We start from the raw sequence: 22,023 nt of genomic DNA on the forward strand, positions 1-22,023 counted from the left end.
AAACCCACTCAAGGTCGTGTCCTGTGCTGAGCTGGCGTTTGAACACAAGTGCACTTTCCTGAGTTGCACAGACGCTAGTTCTTGCTGCAGCTGTCTCAAAGAGTTGGGGCTGCCTCAGATTCACAGTGTTTCTTTGGAAATTTGTCATGCAAAGCTGGCAAGCCCATCTGCGTGTACATTTCTGAGTGTATATGTCACTGCCTGTGTCTCCCCACAGGATGGATTTCTCCTGAATCTTGGTCAGACTGAGCTGCATGGCTGGGATGGGTTGGCTGTGAGACTAGCCACTAAGGCCAGTCACACCGTTGGTGGCAGACACCCATGCATGGCTCCTCAGACTGGGAGAGGACAATAGAAACAAGCAAAGGAGCCTGGGTAGAACAGGAATCTTTTTGGAGGCTTCTGATAACTGCAAAATGCATGCATAGGTTATAATAGGGGAGGGCAACCTAGTTAAAAGGGTTACATTGAACCCAAGGTCTCGCCAGGCAGTGGTGGCTGCACGCCTTTAATCTCAGCACTCGGGAGGCAGAGGCAGGCAGATCTCTGTGGGTTCCAGACCAGCCTGGTCTACAAGAGTTAGTTCCAGGACAGCCTCCAAAGTCACAGAGAAACCCTGTCTTGAAAAACCAAAAAAGAAAAAAGAAAAATGAACCCAAGGCCTCAGACTTGCTAACCCAAACACTCTTCCCCTGGGTTATAGGCCAAGCTCCTCACTGGGGAGTTCTAGACAGGTGCTCTACTGCTGAGCTACATCCCAGCCCTCTTTATTTTGAGACTGGGTCTCACTAATCTACAGAGGTTGGCCTGAAACTCATTTGTAGGCCAGGCTGGCCTGAAACTTGCTATCCTTCCTCACCATCCAGAGTGATTGGGATAAGAGATATCTGCCATGAGGCCTGGCAGCAACCGGTCTTCCCCTGAGTTGTGTTTATTTTGTGTAAATGGTTGGAGGAAAAGGGAGGACAATAGTAATGGCTGAGACCTCCAAACCAACCCTCTGGGCTGGTCTTGTGTAAATCAGGACCTCACCCGCGTGATTGGATCTCCATGGGAGATCTGTGAAATGGGAATAACATGATCGCATTCATCCCTATGCCAAAGTGAAGATTCCAGGAGAAAATATCTGCAAAGCTCTTAACGCATTACACTGGTAATGCTGAGTGGCAATTATTAGCTGCTATTAATACGCCCCCCCCCCAAGCTTTCTGCCCATAGTAGTTGGTGCCGGTGCTTGAAGCACATTGACTGGTTTCTCAAACTACATCCCTCGGGGGAAAATTTCATTGTATTTTGCTGGACTTCGGGATTGGGATGCTTTCGCGTCTCAAGGGGACTAGGGCAGAATTCAAATCTAGTGCCGGTGGCTCTACCTCAGACCTGAGACCTCCCGTGGCTAGCTTTTCATTCCTGCCTGCTCCGCTGCTCTCAGGAGGAGGGGGTACTTGTGGCCTTGGACTTCTGAGTCTTAGCCTTCTGAGTCCCTCAGATGGCCTCGCACTGGGTGGAACTGTGCAGCCAGAGTCCAGGGAGGTGCACACCACCGGCATAGCGATTTTGGCTTTTAGGTTGCTAGGGTTGGCGGGGGAAGCGGGGCGGGGAAGACAGGGGGAGGAGCCGAGGAGCTGCGACGGGGCGGGGAGGAGCCAGGCGGGCACCGCGGCGGCGGGCGGGCGGCGCGCGCGCTGGGCTGCAGCAACCGCGGCTCCGGTGAGTCCGCCCTCCCCCTCCCCGCCCCCGCCCTAGCCTCATCCCAAGGGGGCCGCCCCGAAGAGGTCGGTGCGAAGAGGGGCGCATCTGGAGCTGCGGAGCTGGAGTCTGCAGTGCCAGCTGGACGCCTCGGGGGAGGGGCACGTGGCCCTGGAAAAAGGGGGATTCTGATTCCAAACACCTGGGCGCACTCCACCCCTCGCCCAGCCATCCCCAGTGCATGGGGATCAGTGACCCATCCCACGGCCCCTAAGTGATTAGAGCCACATGACCTCTCAAGGTCCTGGACACCGTTCACCTCTCCTGCAGCGTCCTGGGACCCTGACATTTTAACCCTTCCAACACCCACCTCTCCAAAAAAAAAAAAAAAAAAAAAAAAAAAAAAACCCTCGTCTTCTGCAGCCCAGAGATGCAGTAAGAACTTCAACTCCCAGCAGCCTTTGCAGCTCCGGGGCGATGAAGCCGCAGTAGTACTAGCAGCAAGACCTGCTGGGAGTTGTAGTCCCTAAGCTTTTCACTAGCTGCTGGGGGCCAGGAGACGGGAGGGGGCGGCTGGACCTCTCTGGGGTCACCTGGGGTCGCTCAGCTACTTTGAGTAGGGCAAGATGCAAAGCTTGAGCTGATTTTTCCCCTCCCGGCTTGGGTCCCCAGATCAGACACCAGCCCCCCTTCTTTCCACCTGGCAAGCGTGGGGACTGGTCCGCAGCGGCTTAGGCTCGTCCACCCTGCAACCCCCATGGGCTACCGCCCTCCGCCACCTCGGCTGCCACCCAGGACAAGGCAGGGGTAAGCACAGGTGAGTTTGACCCTGGCCAAATGGGAATCTTCCTCAGCAGCCCCCCTTCACCTGACTCTGGCTCTTTCCTTACAGGCCCCCTTTCCTACCTATGTCTGATGTCTAGCCCCAAACCTTGTGTCACTCTCTCCTCTCCCACCTCCACCTTTTGCTCCCTTTTCTTTTTTTCTGACCATGCTTCTGGATGTCTCTGTGTGCCCAACTCTCTTCTCTTGCCTTGTATCTGAGATCCCCAGCCATAGTCTGGCTATCGGACCAGGAATTCAGCATCTTCTCTCTCTTCTGATCTACCTGTCTCTATTTGGAAGGTATTTCTGCCCACACTCCAGCCTGCCCTGCTTCTCTCTCTCTCTCTCTCTCTCTCTCTTTCTCCCCCCCCCCCCGCCCCTCTGCACCATGTCTTGGATATAAAGAAGTACACGCCGGTCCCCAGCCCCTCCTCATTCTGTGTAATCATCATTCCCTGTCTACTGGACTTCATTTAGTTCTCTCTTTTATCTCCATCTCTCCTCTTAGCTCCCCTTTCCTCAACTTGGGGTGTCTGTCTGCCGCCGTGTGACTCTTTCTTCTTCCTCCAACCCTCCAGCAGCTTTCCACTCTGAGCCTTCCACCAAAGCTGTTCCACCTGCCCAAAATGCTTTTACCTGCCACGGGCAGGCTGCCCACTATTGATGGCTGCCTCCACCTGCCACTTTGGGTCACAGAGTGCCTGCCCCGACTTCTTACCTTGTGGTCCCCTGGGGGCATGTTTTTTCAGTCTGAGAGTGCCCTGCTGGGCTCTGTTGATCTGTTTGCTCCTTTCACCTCTCTCATGGTGATCCCAAGACTTGTCCTTACACCTGTCTGTTGTTGTCTGTCCTCTAATCCTGGCCCTGAGCCACCACCCTCTGGCCTCTGCCACTTTACCAGTCCCCACAAGCTTTCTTTCCTTAACCCTGCAACTGCTCGCCTCTCCATCTGTGTCTCTCCCACCCCACTCTTATGTGTAGGACCACGTGGCCACTATGTCTGGGGACTACGAAGATGACCTCTGTCGGCGGGCTCTCATCCTGGTCTCAGACCTCTGTGCACGGGTCCGAGATGCTGACACCAATGACAGGTGCCAAGAGTTCAACGAACTTCGAATCAGAGGCTATCCCCGGGGTCCGGATGCAGGTCAGATCCCCAGCTGTCCCACCCAGCCTCTGCCTTCTACCCAACTCCACAACAGCAAAGACTTCGGAAGGTCAGAGCAGGGCTGCTCAGCTTTCCACCCCTTTTAATGGGTAGCCTGGTTCAAAGTCTTGCCTTCTGCTGCTCTGTCCCTAAACCACTGAACTGGCAGAAATAGCTGTGTGTTTGGTCTATCTAACCCCTGACCTTGGAGTTGTAGGTCTCCTCCTCCTTAATTATAGCCCCCAAAATTCCCTTCAGAAATCATTAATCTTTTTATTTCCCTCCTTTTTCTTTTTCCTTCCTTTCCTTTCTTTTCTTTTCTTTCCTTTTCTTTCTTTCTTTTTTTGGTGAGGAGAGTTGGGGATCAGATAGGGTCTTATGGAGCCAGGTTGGTCTTAAACTTGAAACAACCCTTCTACCTCAGTCTCCCAGGTGCTGAACCACTGTACCTAGCTCTGGGAGAATTAATTACACCAAAAAGCTACAGACTAAACCAGCCAAAAGCAGGGATGATGGTGGGGGATGGGGAGTTGGAGGTGCAGAGTCCAGTGAGGTCGCAGGTCACCTTTAATTCTCCCATTATTGGTATGTGACACATTATCCACCAGAGAAGCTCCCCAAAACCTTAGTGCTTAGAGGTTTTGTTTGAGTCATGTGATGTGTTCATTAACTTTTGCATCACTGTGGCCAAATCCCTGATGGAAACAAAGAAGGAAAGGTTTACTTAGTTCATGGGTTTGGAGGTGTAGCTCCATCATAGCGAGAAGGCCCTGGGGCACAGCAGCACAGATGCCGTGGCTGACCAGGAAGCAAAGGATCCCAGGGATTCTAGTGCTAGCTGTCTTTCCTCTTTTATTGCATTTGGGCCTCCAACCCATAGGCCAGTGCTGGCTGCACTCAGGGTTCTTCCTCTATGAATCCTCTCTGGAAATGCCCTCACATACATGGGGTGTTCCCCAGGCTTTTAGGATTTTGCTGTTTTCTTGAGTGTGTGTGTGTGTGTGTGTGTGTGTGTGCATGCATTTGGAAGTCAGAAACTCTTAAGAAGCCATCTACTTTTTTATTTATTTTTATTTTATGTGTCTACACATTTTACTTGCATGTATGGCTATGCACCATATACCTACTGGTGCCCACAGAGACCAAAAGAGGCTGTCAGATCCCCTGGAACTGGAATGACAGATGGTTGTGAGCTACCATGTGGGTGCTAGGAATGAAACCCAGGTCTTCTACAAGAGCAGCAGGTGTTCTTAACTGCTGACACATGCCTTTTACTTTTTTGAGATAAGGTCTCTTGTTAGCCTTGAACTCATCAAGTGGGCTAGGCTGAATGGTCAGTGAGCCCCAGGGATCTGCCAGTCTGTGTCTGTGGGTGCTGGGATTACAAGTCTGCACCACCACACCTGGCTATTTTTATGTTGGCTCTAGAGAGTGAACTGAGACCCTTATGCTTGTAGGACAAATACTTCACTGACTGAGCCACCTCCCCAGCCCCTTGTTGTTTTACATTGTGATATAGGGTCTCATTCTGTAACACAGACTGGCCTGGAACTTGCTATGTAGCCTAGGCTGGCCTTAAATTCACAATAATCCTCCTATCTCAGCCCCGAGGTACTGAAATGACAGGCATGTGCCACCCACTCCCAGTTCCTAGGTGATTCTAAATCTAGCCAACTTAACAATGAAGAGCAGCCATCACAGGTAGATGTGGTGGGCTGTCTGCATGGCAGCCCTTAATCTTTAGCCCCTCCAGAGTGTAAGCTAATGACCCATAGCTCCCAACATACTTTAGCACTGCCCAGCACGGCCCAAGACAGCAGGGAGGACATCTCAAGAGCTTAGAACTCTCCAGGGGCTGGCCAGGCTTGGGCACACAGCTTCCCTGGTCAGATAGTCATGGGGAGCTGGAGAGGCTTGGAGGACCTGGAGTTCTCTAGGATGGGGATCCTGTACTGGCAATGTTAGAAGCACCTGGCCAGTTTCCTCTATGACCCCATGCCCTGGTGCCTCCCATGTCCAAAAGGCTGCTAAAATCCTGGACTCTGGTTCCCAGTAGCACTAGGACTCTCAGTGGGGTGGAGTGGCCACTTAGACAGGAGCACCCTTAAGGGAGGTGGCGGAACAAAGCTTAGAGTTCTTGCACTGATGCCTGTACATGTTCCTGAGACTCCCCTTTCCCACAGCCTCAGTCTTCTCAGCTGGGAAATGGGCTATATCACATGCAGGTTACACAGTAGCATAAGGATTAATGCTACACCCTGCTTTTGCTTCCCTGGGTGATCTAGATCGAGGAGGTGTTTTCTTTTTCCTGAGGGTTCCTTGAACACCACAGTTATAGTTGGATGTCCCAGATAGCAATGACTGAGTTACCTGTCCCCACCCACCATGGCTCTCCATATAGATAGAGCAAGGTCTCATCCTTATTCTACCTCCAATCGTAGGAGTCACCTCCAAAATAAACTCTCACAGCCTGGAGAGTTACACCCATGAACCTCCACTCCTGGTGTCACTACCAAAGGAGCCACAAAACCCCACTCCTAGTACTAATTACTGAGAGTACCACAAAACACTGGTTTCAAGAAACGGGCCATGCTGGGTTTTCTCAGCATGCTACCGGCATTCAGAAGGTACCAGTGAGTGTGTTATATCATGTGACTGCAGTCATGAGACTGATTATCTGAATAAGGAAGTTTCTTTGGGGCCACTGTTCATCAAGCAATACTGAGTTATGATAGGAAGAACATAGGTTTTAGCTGGGCATTGGTGGCTCACCCTTTAGTCCCAGCACTCGGGAGGCAAAGGCAGGTGGATCTCTGTGAGTTCGAGGATAGCCTGGTCTACAGAGCAAGTTCCAGGACAACCTCCAAAGCAATACAGAGAATCACTATCTCAAAAAACCAAAAAAAAAAAAAAGAACATAGGTTTTGAAGTATGGCACCTGTGTGTGTGTGTGTGTGTGTGTGTGTGTGTGTGCGCGTGCGCGCGCACGCGCACGCGCCTGCTCTCGAAGGAGGCCAGAGGTCAAGAGGTCAACCATAGGTATTATTTCTTAGGCACTGTCCACCTTGTTTTTTGAAACAGACTCATTCATTCACCAAGTAGGCTGGCTGACTGGCCAGCAAGCTCCTGAAGACGGTGCTGGGATTGCAGGTACATGCCAGCCCGCCCAGCCTTTTTATGTAGGCACTGGAAATCCAAACTCAGGCGCCATACTTGTGCAGCAAGCACTTCACTGACTGAGGTGTCTCCCCAGTCCCAGGGATCATATCATGTCTCTGGACCTCACTTCCTGTTGTCAAAACTGGAATGATTATGTTGTCCGTCACAGGGTGCCTGAGATTTCAGTTATATTGTCACATCTCAGCATATATTTGCTGTTGTATTCCACCTGTCATTTGCCTTCATTACTGTCAACTGCAACAAAGAGCAGAGTTGATTCATCCCACTTGCCAAATGCAAACTGTAAGTGCCTCAGAGGTTAAGGTAGAGTCCCAAGGACAGATAGCAAAGGTTTTCCTGAATGGTCTCCAAGCTTTCTGGGGTCTTGTCCTTCAAAAGTGTCCTATGACAGAGAAGCAAGATGGGCTATTTGTGGCGAGAACAAAACTTGGAGAGAGTCTTCAGGACTTTCATCTCCAATCTGTCACCTGCTACCTACAGAATGTGATGTGAATCCCACAGCCACTGTAATTATATAGCCACATTATCCACATATAATCCACAGCCATTATATAGCAGTGTGACCACAGATGAAGCCGACATACTGGGAAAATACTCAGGACGGTACATGCCAGATATTCTTGGGACAGCACTGACCCCTTGTGATCCCTGGCCCCTCTCTTCACTCTTTCCAGACATTTCCGTGAGCCTGCTGTCAGTCATCGTGACGTTCTGTGGCATCGTCCTCTTGGGTGTTTCTCTCTTCGTGTCCTGGAAGTTGTGCTGGGTGCCCTGGAGGGACAAAGGAGGCTCAGCAGTGGGCGGTGGCCCCCTGCGAAAAGACCTAGCCCCTGGGGTTGGGCTGGCAGGCCTGGTAGGAGGTGGTGGGCACCACCTAGGAGCCAGCCTAGGTGGCCATCCCCTGCTAGGTGGCCCACACCATCATGCACACACAGCCCACCACCCGCCCTTTGCTGAGCTGCTGGAGCCAGGTGGCCTTGGGGGTGCTGAGCCTCCAGAACCTTCCTACCTGGACATGGACTCATATCCAGAGGCAGCTGTGGCCTCTGTGGTAGCCGCTGGGGTCAAACCAAGCCAGACATCCCCGGAGCTGCCTTCTGAGGGTGGGACAGGCTCTGGGCTGCTCCTGCTGCCTCCCAGTGGTGGGGGCTTGCCCAGTGCCCAGTCCCATCAGCAGGTCACGAGTCTAGCACCCACCACCAGGTGAGAGACGGTATTGGGCTGGGGCTTCACTATGAGGCTCAGCCTCTCTTTTCTGTCTTGTTCTTATCTTTGGCTCTTCTTGTTTGGTTTTGCGTTTTTGAGACAGGGTTTCTCTGTGGCTCTTGCAGACCAGGCTGGCCTCGAACTCACAAAAATCCGCCTGCCTCTGCCTCCTGAGTGCTGGGATTAAAGGCATTGGCCACCAACGCCCAGCTTATCTTTGGCTCTTCTGATATCAGGGTCAGGACAGGTAGTGGAGTACTGACTCCTGGATCCTAGGGAGGACAAGACTAAGGCCTAGACTCACAGACTTAAGAAGAAGGAAGCAGGGCCTTGGATTTCTGGGTTCAGATACAAAAGCAGCCTGGACAAGAATCCAGGGTTAGAAGCCAACATAGTAGTGTCCATGTTATGCCAGCCATTTCACAGGCTAACACAGGAGGGCCTAAAGTTTGAGGCTGGCCTAGGCACTTAGTGAAACCTGTTCTAAAATAAATAAATAAATAAATAAACAAATAAATAAATAAATAAATAAAAAGGCTTGGATGTATCTCAGTGGGAGAGCACCTGCCTAGAATTCTCCAGAGAGGGAGTGGGGTGTGACTGAAGGTTCCCTCAGGGAGGTGTTCTGGCCTAGCTTACAGAAAGCCCTAGGTTCAATCTCAGTACTGGGGGGCAGGGGTGGTCTGAGGTGTAGGCAATTATTGATCCCATTTAGTGTAAGCTGTGATTAGTAACCTCTACCCTCTATTCACCTGAGCACTCTCAATCTTCCTCATCTATGCATGTAAGCGTAGGGTCTGGTGGGAGCTGTGCCCCAGGCCCCACTCTCAGGGCTCTGACCTTCCAAGGGTGCAAGCTAGGAAGACAGGAGAGCAGCCCTGGGCACTGCCAAGAGCCCCATGGAGATTCCTGCCCAGGCTTGGAGGAAGCTGAGAGGTCCCTGGAGGTGGAGGTACCTTGGTAGATATTCACACAGAGGGGAAGCTAAGGCAGATGTGCAGGAAGGGGTGTATACAGGCTCATTTCAGGCAGGAGAAAGTGAGAACAGAAGAGACCAAGTTCTCGGTGGGAAAAGCCAGGAGGCAGGCAAGCAGGGAACACAATCTGGACAAAGCCTGGGACACGAAGCTACAGACACCAGATCAGCAAGGCTAGAAGTGGCAGGTATAAAGGCTGTGTCCTGAGTGCACTAGGGAGCCACAGCAGGGATGTGAGCCAAGGAGGAACAGTGCCAACTCTTGAGCTATCTAGAGAGGGAGAAATGAAGACCAGTATCCCAGGCAGGCTCAGTCAGGAACAAGCCCTAGCTACAGAGAGCAGTGACAGGCTAGGGAGGTGGAGGGTCAGGATGAAAGTGACTTTGAGGGTCTGGGTGGGGTATCAGGATGAAGAAGTCATTCTGGCCACCAACTTGGGTGTCTTATCTGGTGGAGGACAGGATTATACTTGGCTGGGAATTAGATCTGAACCTCACCTTGGTCTCCCCCTGACACACAGGTACCCAGCCCTGCCCCGGCCCCTCACCCAGCAGACCCTGACCACCCAAGCAGACCCAAGCAGCGAGGAGCGGCCGCCTGCACTGCCCTTACCCCTTCCGGGTGGTGAAGAAAAAGCCAAGCTCATCGGTCAGATCAAGCCAGAGCTGTACCAGGGCACTGGACCGGGTGGCCGGCGAGGCGGCGGGGGCTCTGGGGAGGCAGGGGCACCCTGTGGCCGCATCAGTTTTGCCCTGCGGTATCTCTATGGTTCTGACCAGCTTGTGGTGCGGATCCTGCAGGCCCTGGACCTCCCAGCAAAGGACTCCAATGGGTTCTCAGATCCCTATGTCAAGATCTACCTTCTGCCTGATCGCAAAAAGAAATTCCAGACCAAGGTCAGGGCAAGGAGAAAGGGTTCACAGTGTGTGTGGGATCCACGAGGTTTAAGGGAGGGACTAGAGAGGACCCTTGGGTCTGAGGGAGAGGGCTGAGATCAAGCGCTTTGGGTCTATGGGAGGAGGGCAGGGGCCTGGACCCCTGGGTCTGTGGAAAGAGGACTGAGGTCTATATCCTGAGTCTGAGAAGGGAGTCTGGGGAAGATGTCTGGGTCAGAAGAAGGGGGTTAGGGGCCTAACTTGTGGGGTGGGGGCAGAAGTTCTGGGTCTGTATCCCTGGGTCTGAGTGGGGAAGACAGGGGTCTGGACCTGGGTCTGAGAAAGAAGGCTTTGGAGGAGGCTTGGGTTTTAGGGAGGAGGCCTGGGATATGGATCTCTGAGCCTGAAAGAGAAAGGCTGGGGAGGACTTCCATGTCTGCAGGAGGGCTGGATCTGGATCTTTGACTCTGAGGAAAGAGGGCTGAAGTCTGTATCCTGAGTCTGAAAGAGGAGGTTTGGGAGGTCCCCTGGGTCTGAGAGAGGAGGCTGGGACAGGACAGTTGGGGTAGACAAGGAGCACATGGCCTACTGATTCTAGGAACAAGGCCAGTGGACATCCTGTCTGTCTCCCTCCAGGTGCACAGGAAGACGCTGAACCCTGTCTTCAATGAGACTTTTCAGTTCTCGGTACCCCTGGCCGAGCTGGCACAACGCAAGCTGCATTTCAGTGTCTATGACTTTGACCGCTTCTCGAGGCATGATCTCATTGGTCAGGTGGTTTTGGACAACCTGCTGGAGCTGGCTGAGCAGCCCCCTGACCGTCCACTCTGGAGGGACATCCTGGAAGGTGGCTCGGTCAGTGGCTCCATCCACAATGGCCTCCTGCACCAACTCTTGCCCCCCTGCATCCTGAGGCCCCCACTTGTCTCTCTCCTCACCCCAGTACTCACCACTCCTAACCCTGAGTGTTAAAAGCATTATTTTTAAGGCAATATTGCAGACATAGGAGCTAGGATGGTAGAGGGACATGGAGGGGGGTCTCTGCCCTCCCCAGCGTTATGAAACACTATTGTCAGGCAGGCCCTCAGCCTAGATTCCCACCTGGATATCTTAGGACTTCACACTCATCCCTGTGACTTTCTGCCCTCTGACCCAGATGTCACTATCCAACTCCTCCCTCCGCCCCTCCCCACCATGTCTTTCCCTCCCCACATCCCCTTGATCATTTTCAGACTTGAAGGTGCTCTCTGACGCTCTTAATTCTTCACATCCCCACCTTCAAAGCCTTCCTATTCTTTCCTTCTGTCTTTTTGGGGGGTTTCTTGGGAATCCTGCCACATGGATCTTCAGACATCCGATGCCCTCGGTTCCCCACACTTTTCCCAGCATCAGACCCAAAAGCCCACACTCCTGACCCTCTGATTTTGTGACCTCTGCCATGGGGCCTGTCATTCCTCTGCAGCCCTAGTACCATGCCTAGGCCTGGCTGAGTGTCCTGAGCCCTTGGGTCCTCAGGCCTCACACACAGCCCCAATTTCTATCCACCAGTTTGGGGAAGCCAGGGGTTGAGGGGTGAGACAAGCATGTCCTCAGATCAAGAGAGGGAAGTTCTGAACCCTGGTGTCCTCAGCTGTCTGTCAGTGGGGGACATGGTCTAAGCAGGTGCCCACAGTGCTTCCATAAGGAGCTCTCCATAGTCAGCTTGTCTCTCTCCCTCTGCCTATTTCTCTGGGTTTCTGCCTCTCCAATCTCTATCTGTTTCTCTGTCTCTCTGCCTCTCTCTACCTCCTCTCAGTTTCTGTCTGTCTCCCTTTCCCTGGTCTCTGTGCCACACCCTCTTGTCTACAGAACACAGCTGGCTTTGCTGGCAGTGAACAGCTATGGCAGGAGAGCTGTGGGCCTTGGTCAAGAGTCAGACTGTTCAGTGCATGGGAACCTAACAGTGGTGCAAAGAGGAGGCAGAATGGAGAGAGCCGCAGAGAGAAAGGGTCACACACTGCCCTCTGTCCCCACTGCAGGAAAAGGCAGATCTTGGGGAGCTCAACTTCTCACTCTGCTACCTCCCCACGGCTGGGCGCCTCACCGTGACCATCATCAAAGCCTCTAACCTCAAAGCAATGGACCTCACTGGCTTCTCAGGTGTGTCTGGGTTGAGGCCTGAGGAAGAAGGTTGGGGTCTGAGACAGGAGGGCAAAAGCCTGGACCCCTGGGCCTGAGGGCAGAGGCCTCTGCTCAGTCCCCTGACTTCTCTGCACAGACCCCTATGTGAAGGCCTCTCTGATCAGTGAGGGGCGACGTCTGAAGAAGCGGAAGACCTCCATTAAGAAGAACACGCTGAACCCCACATACAATGAGGCCCTGGTGTTCGACGTGGCTCCGGAGAGTGTGGAGAATGTGGGGCTCAGCATCGCAGTGGTGGACTACGACTGGTGAGCCAGCAACACCGACCAGGTGGGGCAAGCCATGGTGGAATGTGGATGGCTCCCTCCCCTGACCTTTCCAGTAAACACTTCCCTAATCCCCAGCATTGGCCACAATGAGGTGATCGGTGTGTGCCGAGTGGGTCCAGAGGCTGCAGACCCACACGGCAGAGAGCACTGGGCAGAGATGCTGGCCAATCCGAGAAAACCTGTGGAGCACTGGCACCAGCTCGTGGAGGTGAGTGGAGGCCACCTCTGTCGTGCATGGGCATTGGGAGTGCTGTGTGGGTTGGGGCAAGTCACTCAACCTCTCTGCTCCTCTGCTGTTTTCTCTCCCTGGACATCAGCCTGTGGCTAGCAGCTATGCAGCTATGGTAAGGGCCCCTGTGAGGCTTCGGCTCATGGAGTACTCTGCAGTGGCCAGCTGCTGTTCTTTCCCACATATGCTAAACACAAAATATAGGAAGGAACTGGGTGATAAAAACCTTTTTTTTTTCTCTCCCTCAGAGTAAGGTGTGAATATTAGTAGATGGTGGTGTAGCGGGTGAGAACAATTTTTTAATGAAGAAAATATCAGGCGGGAGGGTGTAGCTCAGCAACAGAGCACTTGCTTGCCATGTGCAGTTTGGTCTCCAATACCACAAACCACACTCACAACAATAACAGTAAATCCCAAACACAACACAACAAAATGAACCAGGACAATGTCCACTGTAAAGACTGATGTGTGTTTGTTTCTCACCTAGGGGCTGTGGTGCTAGTCCTCTGAGGTAGAAGGCCTTCTGCATAGACCATGGGAGAACTCTGTGGATGAGAGGGTATTGGGGAGGGGCTTAGAAGGAGTTCAGGTGGGCAGGTCTTCTGGAAGAGCAGCCAGTGCTTTCAACCTTCAAGCCACCTACCTCTCCAGCCCCCACCAGTGGCCGCTTTTGTATTAGAAGCTGTGCAGACACCTCTCAGCCTTGCAGAAGCTGTTTAAAGTACTGTCTTGGGCTGGAGGGATGGTTCAGTTAGAGAAGCACTTGCTCTGCAAGCATGAGGGCCGTGTTTAAATCCCCAGAAGGCAGGCAAAAGATGGGCCTGGAGTCACACTCTGCAATCCCAGCTGTGATCAGGCAGAGATGGGAGCCTGGGGCTCACTGGCCAGCCAGCATAGCCTAACTGATGAGTCCAGGGTCCCAGAGAAAAACCTTGCATCAAAACACAGGGTGGGACTGGGGAGATGGCACAGTGGGTAAGAGCCTTTGATCTGCAAGATGATGACCTGAGTCTGAATCCCCAGCACCGGTGGCTACCATGTCTGTAACCACAGTGTTAAAAGGTCCTGGAGCTCACTTCCAGCCAGCCTAGCTGACATGTGAGCTTCTGGCTCAGGGAGAGACCTGTCTCAAGGCATAAGGGAGAGAGCACCTACGGAGGATCCACGTATGCTCTGGCCTCTGTGTGTGTGTGCATAGACCGTGTACACATAGGTGTGGGCACCTGAACACTCATGCACCTCACACATACAACACACACATGAACAGGACACACAAGTCACACATATATACACCACACACACACACATTCATCTGTGGGTCCACAGAAACTGTCATTCTCTGCAAAGATGTCCACTTTGAAAACATTGACAAATTTGCTTCCACTGAAGCCAAGAAAGTGAGATTACTGTAAGTTATGTTTAGAATAATGTAGATTTCAGTATGTTAATCTTTATTTCTTGGTACTTTTCCACTACTTTGGTATTCTTTTTTTTTTTTAAAGATTTATTTATTATGTATACAACATTCTGCTTCCATGTATATCTGCACACCAGAAGAGGGCACCAGATCTCATAATGGATGGTTGTGAGCTACCATGTGGTTGCTGGGAATTGAACTCTGGAAGAGTAGTCAGTGCTCTTAACCCCTGAGCCATCTCTCCAGCCCCTACTTTGGTATTCTAATGAACAAGTCACCCTGGGACAGTGTATAAACAGGGTGCCATGGCTCACACCTGTAAGGCAGCTTTGAGATAATGAGACAAGGAGTCTGTCTTGAGTTTCAAGCCAGCCTGGGCTACTGACCTTGAGTCAGTTTCAGGTCTGCTTGGGCTATGGAGTGAATCTAAGTCAGAGTTGATCCTTTGTCAGAATCTGAGGCTGATTCTGCGGTTAAACTTAAACCTTGGTCTGAGTCTGAGGCTAACCCTAACCCTGAGTCAAATCCTCTCTCCACTGAGAATCACCCCGCCTGCCCCGCCCCCACAAGCCCCTTTTCCTGTAGCTTGAACAGCCTGGCCCAGAGCTCAGGGTTGATTGAGATCTTGAGAGCTGGGACCCCACTGTGAGGACATAGGCTGGTCCTCCTATGTAGTCACTCTTCCAATGATCTCACTCACTCCACTTCTCTGGAAACTTCCAGGAAACCACAGTGCTAGAAGGCACTGTAGGTGCCGTTTGCTGGAGGCCAGGCACAGCCCCTGAGTTTCAGCTCATGGTGCTGTGTGTGGTCACAGACTGACGGCCTCTGTCTAGACAGCCCCTGCCCATAGCCTGCTTGTCAGCTCTTTGTGGTTCCCCAGTAACCCCAGGACAAAGTTTCAGCTCTCTGAGCCCTGGACCTGCCTTGTGGCCCCTTTCCATAACCTTGTCTTTCTCTGATTTTTAGGGATTTATCTTTTGTGCCTCAGTTTCCCCACTGGTAGAATGGATGGGGATATCATTTCTCACATCCCCTGGGAACTAAGTGAAGAGAGCATGTAGATAAGGAGGGGGGGTAGAAGCTTCCCACTGGGTAAGGGGGTTGTTCTCTTTCATTCCCAACTCCAGGAGAAGACACTGACCAGTTTCACAAAAGGTAGCAAAGGACTCTCAGAGAAAGAGAACTCAGAGTGAGGGTGAGACCCAGGGAAGGCAGGTGTGCCTCTGAGCTCTGGCTGAGGGAGGAGGGCTGGGCCTAGAGCCCTGGGTCTGAGGGAGGAGGGCTGGGCCTAGAGCCCTGGGTCTGAGGGAGGAGGGCTGGTATTTGGCCCCTGGGTCTGAGGGAGGAGGGCTGGTATTTGGCCCCTGGGTCTGAGGGAGGAGGGCTGGGTCTGAGGGAGGAGTCTGGGCTCCGATGACCACTCCCTCCTTGGAGCTGATACAGCCAACAATGGTTACTCCCTAACCTTCTCAGGCCTCTCCTCTCCCTTCCACTCCTGTTTCTTAGGTCTGGTCTAGGCCTGGGATCAGACCAGGTGCCCTCAGGATCCCATCCCTTCCTGCCCGGACTGTGAACTCATCTCCTCGAAGCCATAACGTCCGAGCTGCTGGTGCGGGGCGGCCTGGGCCTGCCCCTCCTTATCCTGGAGGTGTGAGGCTAGGAGGCTGCAGGTCCAGCCCCCTGTTTCAGGGTGGGAGGTTTGCAGCCTCCATCATCCATCAGTCTCTTATCCCCAGAGTTCCCCCTAGAGGCAAGGGGTTGTGCATGTCTGGGGACCCCTGCCCTATCCCTCTGTCTGTCTATCTGTCTGTCCCTTTGCTGTTGTCTAAGTCTTGCTGTTCTGGCCTGTGATCTCACCGTGAATGTCAACAGACAAATCCTTGATGTTCCCTGAACAGACATCCCCTCTAGCGTCTGCCCCTTCTGACCCCCCTCTGTGTCTGGCCAATCCCTCTCTGCTGCTATCATCACCAGAAATAAACACACTCTGTGGGTCTCATTCCACCTGGGTTCCTGTATCCCTGGGACCAGGAGGTGTGTTGGAGTATGGGAGTGTGTGTGGCCAGGCCACTAAGTGATTTCTCTGAGCCTTAGCCTGGAAATGATATTCTCAGATGAAATTCAAAACAGAATTTCCAACTGTAAGAGATGAAGTAACAGAAATTTCCTGTGTGCTTCTAACAAACCATCCATTCCAGGTAGCTTTGGGCACAGAGTAGGTGGCTCAGAGGCTGGCTTTGTCTTCCTCTCCTGTGTACAGGCTGTCTATCACAGCACCAAGTGTCCTGTTCGAATGCAATGGCATTCAGTCGGGCACCTGAGACAGGGGCTTCCCTCATGCAATCATCTTGTCTCTCTAAAGAATTCTAGAACTGCCCAAACCTAGCTGTAACTAACTCTGGGTTGCAAAGCATTCTGGGAAAGTGACCTCTTGTCACTAGGGCTCTCCTCCATGAGGACTTTGTCAGCAGCCAGGAAGCAGGAGCATGGGGAAGAATGAGCAGAAAGAAGCATGGGAGGGGAGCACTAATGGACTCACCCGCCGGGACCCACTGGAAACCACCTGAGAGAAGATGACTTCTGAGAAAATGAAATGAGGACCATGCCTTCTCAGGCACCCTCATATTTGGGAAAATGTTTCTGATTGGTCCTGCTTAGGCTTTGGATGGCTACCGTAAGTCACTTGACTTAAGCTTGGCAAGTGTGCTGTAGGTCTCTTCCCATCTCCTCCAGACACCCTGGAGACCCCATCCCTTTCTTGTCCCTATGGCAAGTGAATCTCAAATTTATGCTTCTTTAGTCAGGAATACAGGGGCCTTTGATGGATGGTCCTGCAAGACCTGCACATCGGGGGGAAGGGAGGAGCCTCCAGATAACTGACATATCCCATTGGCTCCTTTGGGGTTTATTTACAACTATCTTCTCATATACTGCGACAAATTCTCTCACTGTGGAAACCAAAGACCTGTAGAGCTGCTGCTCTTATGATCTGACAGCTGGGACTTCAAAATGGTGGGCTGAGCACACAGCAAATTATCTTCCAGGACCAGAAGCCAGGAGTCAAGAGGTGTTCCAGTGCTTCCTCATATTGCACTGAGGAAGAGTCCAATCCATGCTTCTCCCTCAGCAACTGATGGAGGTGGGCAAGTCCAGCCTTGCATAGCTAGCATATGTCACTGCAGTCTAGTGTTCACAGCACTGTTCTTTGTGCCCACTCTTGAGTTTGTTTTGTTTGAGACAGGATCTCATGTAGATCAAGCTGGCTTGAACACATCATGTATGTGGCTGAGGATAATCTTGAGTTCCTGATTCTTTAGCCTCTCTCCTCTGGGGTGGGGTGACAGGTGTGCACCACCATGCCTAGGTTTTGTGAAGTTGGAACGGAACCCAGGGCTTCCTGCATGCTGAGCAAGCCCTCCTACTGAACTATACCCCAGCCACTCTGCTTGTCTGTTATAAGGACATCTGCTATTAGATGTGGGACCAGTCTAAAACCAGGACCATCTCTTATTTGGAGATCTTTAACTGCATCTGCTATGGTCCTGGTCCCAGTTCTAATCTGAGGACATGGTTGTCTCTTGAGTACTACCATGACACTATGACACTACTCTTGAAACTCAGTTTATTTTTAAAACATTATTTTATGTGTGTGTGTGTGTGTGGCTGCCTGTGTGAGGAGGACAGAGGACAAACTTCAACAGCTGATTGTCTCCTTCCATCATATGGGTCTCAGGGAACCAAACTCATCTGGTCATCAGGCTTGGGAGCAAGTGCTTTTACCCATCACATCATCTCATCATCCCCTCTCTTTCCTTCCCCTCCCCTCTGCCCTCTCCTTCCTCCTCCCTTCCCCTCTTCTCCCTTCCTTCCTTCCTTCCTTTCTTTCCCTCCACTCCCCTCCCCTGCAGCCCCCTTTCCTCTCACCTTCCTTTCTCCCCCTCTCCTCTCCTCTCCTCTCCTCTCCTCTCCTCTCTTCCCTTCCTCTCTCTCCCAGGCTGACCTTGAACTCATGGTAATTCTCCTACCTCAGCCTCGAAAGTACTGAGATCATGAGCTACCATACCTGTGACAGATTCCTTTTGAAGATGAAGGAGTATTCCATTACCTGCAAGTATATAACCTTCTGATCACCTAGTCATCTAGTACTTTGTTGTGTTGCACTTTTACAATTGGAGACTGAACCCAGCCAGGGCTCTGTGGGCTCTGTGCATGCTAGGGAAGCCTTCCATATTGCACCATATCCTCAGTGCCACTCATTCATCAGTTGAAAGACTCTTAAATTACTTCCTCTCACCCTTTGGCATTTGTGAATAATGTTGCTGTGAACACAGCTGCACAAGTGTCTCTGAAAACTCAGAGCTGGACAGCTGGCGGTGCACACTGTATCCCAGCACTTGGGAAGACTGAGGCAGGAAGAGCAAGAATTTAAGGCCAGCCTGGGCTACATAATAAGTTGAAGCCAGTCTGAAGTACACAGGACCCTGTGTCAAAACAAACTACACATTTTATTATACATAAACCTAACCTCATTAAGGTTGTCCGAAAACAAACTTATGGGGCTAGAGAGGCAGCTCACTGGTTAAAAGTGCTAGCTTCTCTTGCAGAGGATCTGAGTTTGGTTTCCAGCACCCATGTCTGGCAGCTCACAGCCACTGTAACTCCAGCTCCAGGGATCTGATGGCCTCTTCTGGCCTCTGCGGGCATCTGCATTCATGTGCACATACATAAATCTTCCCCAAAATTCAGGCTTTCATCCTATTGTTATAGCAACCTAACAGAAGGCATCCCGGATCTGAGTGCTGAGATCCATTTCTAGACTAAGTTCTGAAGCCAAGGGTAATCACAAACTTATTGGGCAGATCTGACACACAAATCCCTGGTAGAGCATACCCGAAGCCGTAGATTTGGAAGGAGAAGGGATGGTATGGGAATCAGGGATTAAGAGAATTAAGAGGCCAGTGAAATGGTTCATCGAATAAAGGCACTTTACTGCCAAACTTGACCCGAGTCTGGTCCCAGAGACCACATGGTGGAAAGAGGGAGCTAACCTTCACAACTTGTCTTCTGCCCTCCACACCAGTGCTATGGCACATGCACACCAAGCAGTGGACACACACAAATAAGTGTAATTTTTAAAAACAGCATTGAAGAGTTGCAGATTGTGACGAAATCTTTGCAAAGCGCAGCAGGTAAAGGATTGCTGCCCAAAATGTATACACAACTCTGAAAACTCCGAAGCAAGGAAGAACACAGACAGCCCAGCCAGGCACAGTGGCCCACACCTGTTGTCATAGCATTGAGGTGATGGAGGGCAGAGGAACAGGAGGGCAGGGCCAACCTTAGTTATATGGCAAGTCCAAAGTCAGTCTCGGCTTGAGACCAGACTCAAAAAAACTAAACAAAAATAAAAATCTAGATAACTCAATTTACAAATGAACAAAAGTCTAAATTTTCACTAAAGATATACAGATGTCAAGCAAATGTCAGTTACACTTTTTGTACTTATGACAAAATTTGTGGTCAAAAAAGAGGAGGGAAAGTTTATGTGGGTTCAAGTTTCAGCCCATCTTTGTGGGGCAAATCTGCTCATATCATGGAAGCCAGAAAGCAGAGAGAGAATGCCTATGTACATATGATGCTCCATCCAGACCCACAGCTCACAGTGACAGTGCAACTCACACCAAGGGTGGATGGGTTTTTACCCTTCAATTTGTCCTTTCTGGAAACATCCTCACAGACACTCAAAGGTGTGTTTTATGACTTCTTTAGGTGTGTCTGAATCCAATCAAGGTGACCATCAAGACTGTAAATGGCTCTGACTGAGGAAACAGCTCAATCCACGAAGTAAATGCTGCTCAAGCATGGGGACCAGAGTTCAGATCCCCAACTCCCACATGCAACTGAGTGCAGTGAAGTGTGCCTGCAACCTCACATGGCTGGGGAGGTGGAGACCTGAGGATCCCACAGTCTCTGCCAGTGTAGCTAAAATGTCAGGCTCAGGATTCAGTAAGAAACCCTGTCCAAACAAAACAAACAAACCCAAAACAACAACAACAACAACAAAACAAAAAAAAAAAAACAAGATGGAGAGTCCAGCACTCTGATACAGAGGCAGGCAGATATCTGTGAGTTTAAGGCCAGCCAAGGCTATGTAGAGAGATCCTGTTTCCAAAACAAAACAAAAACAAGTTGGGGGCAATTGAGGAAGACACAGGATGTCAAGCTCTGGCCTCCACACAACAGTTCATGAATACACACACCTGCACACATTCATGAATACACACACCTGCACACACACATGCATCCACATTCACATATCACATACATACACAGTATTTTTTAAAGATTAATCATCATTGCAAATATATGTGAGGGTGCTGAGACAGCTCAGTAGATGAGGGTGCTGAAGTAGCTCAGTAGATGAGGGTGCTTGTCACCAAGCCTGATAACCTGAATTTGATCCCCAGAACCTACAAAAGTGAAAGGAGAGAACTGACTCCTACAAGTTGTCCTCTGACTTCTACATGTGTGCTGTGGCATGAACACACACACACACACACACACACACACACACACACACACACACACACTAAATGTTAAAGATATTAAGTATTTTCAATACTGTATGTCATCAGCAAACTGCAAATAAAAACAATAAAACCCTCCTGCCATGCAGGAGAATGCCATGCCCAAGGCAACTTTTATGAAGGAAAGCTTTTACTTGAGTGCTTGCTTACAGTTTTTGAGGGCTAGGCCATGATCATCATAGAGGGAAGCAGACAGACAGACAGACAAGGCACTAGAGCAGTAGCTGAGGGCTTTAAATCCTGTTCCCCAGACAGCAGGCAGAGAGGGAGGAAGGAAGAGAGTGAGGAAGGGAAGAAAAAGGAGGGAGGGAGGGGAAGGGTGAGAGAGAGAGAGGAGACGGATCTCAAAGCCCAAACCCACAGTACCTGCTACAATAAAGCCACCCTCCTCCAACAAGGACATACTGCCTCCAAAAAGGCCACATCTCCTAATCTTTCCCAAACAGTTCAACTGGGGACTAAGCATGCAAATATATGAGCCCATGGGGCCAAGACATCAATATCACCAAATACTTGTGAGGATATGAAGTACCACAAATGCTCCGTGGTTGCAGGTGGCAATGCCAAGCCACACAGCTGTTTTTGAGGATACTTTGGCCTTTTTCTCACAAAAACTAAGCTGCTCATAGTACCTGGAATGTCAGCAGCGCTCCCCGGCATTAACCCAGAAGAGTTAAAACATGTTAGAATGTTTGTGGCAGCTCTATTCATAATCACTAGAGCTTGTAGCCAACAACAACAACAAAAATGTATTAGCTAGTCTATTCACTTCTGAAACAAAATTACCAACCAAAGCAGCTTAAGGAAGGAAGGGCTCATTTTATCTCAGTGTGAGAGCACAGCCTAGCCTGGTAGGGAAGCTGGGGTGGTGGCAACTTGAAACAGTGAGTCATATTGCACCACAGTCTTCAATGGCTAGGTTCAGCGCCCCTTTTCCCTACTATTCAGTCCTAGACCCAGCTCATGGGATAGGACTGCCCACAGTTAGGGTGGGTCTTCTTACCTCCAGGACATGGCCAGAGCCTGGCCTAACCTAGATAGCCCTCACAGGTATGGCTAGACTCTTGTTTCCATGGTGATTCTAGATCCTGTCACATTGACTGAGATTGCCCAGCACATCACTGTTAATGCGGCCTTACCAGTTGAAACAAATGTCTCACATTGCTGTGAAGATATTAATAATAGCAGAAGTTGCGGAGGGAGGTGGTGAGGGAAAAATGAAACTCTCTGTACTTTACTAGATTATTTTTTTAAAGCCTACAACTGGTGATTTTAAAAATCAATTATTGGAAAAGAAAATCATAGATAACAGGTTAGGCAAAAACGACAGGTGTCTAGACCTAGGTCCAAGTTGAGGTATCTACTCCGAGTGGACACATTTGGTCACATGGCAAGAAGGGATGATAATAACATCCTTTGCATGTGTAAGGACTTGAGG

At 50.8% G+C, this 22,023-nt stretch overlaps 1 protein-coding gene across 1 annotated transcript; it reads left to right on the forward strand.

The window, feature by feature from the left end:
• The first annotated feature begins 3,510 nt into the window (after positions 1-3,510).
• Syt3 (synaptotagmin 3) lies at positions 3,511-15,191 on the forward strand. The gene is made up of 8 exons (XM_035446842.1): positions 3,511-3,661; positions 7,516-8,044; positions 9,545-9,920; positions 10,536-10,754; positions 11,918-12,038; positions 12,157-12,328; positions 12,425-12,557; positions 15,126-15,191. Exons 1-8 carry the CDS (start codon positions 3,511-3,513, stop codon positions 15,189-15,191), a joined length of 1,767 nt encoding a protein of 588 aa, XP_035302733.1.
• Positions 15,192-22,023: the final 6,832 nt, after the last annotated feature.

This window comes from Cricetulus griseus, chromosome 6 (assembly GCF_003668045.3).
Source record: "Cricetulus griseus strain 17A/GY chromosome 6, alternate assembly CriGri-PICRH-1.0, whole genome shotgun sequence".
Classification (NCBI taxonomy): Eukaryota; Metazoa; Chordata; class Mammalia; order Rodentia; family Cricetidae; genus Cricetulus; species Cricetulus griseus.

Coding starts and splice junctions, on each gene's coding strand:
- Syt3 (XM_035446842.1), top strand. CDS start 3,511: ATGTCTGGGGACTACGAAGATGACCTCTGTCGGCGGGCTCTCATCCTG. Junction 9,921..10,535: donor AAAAGAAATTCCAGACCAAG/GTCAGGGCAAGG, acceptor GTCTCCCTCCAG/GTGCACAGGAAGACGCTGAA. Junction 12,329..12,424: donor GCAGTGGTGGACTACGACTG/GTGAGCCAGCAA, acceptor CCTAATCCCCAG/CATTGGCCACAATGAGGTGA.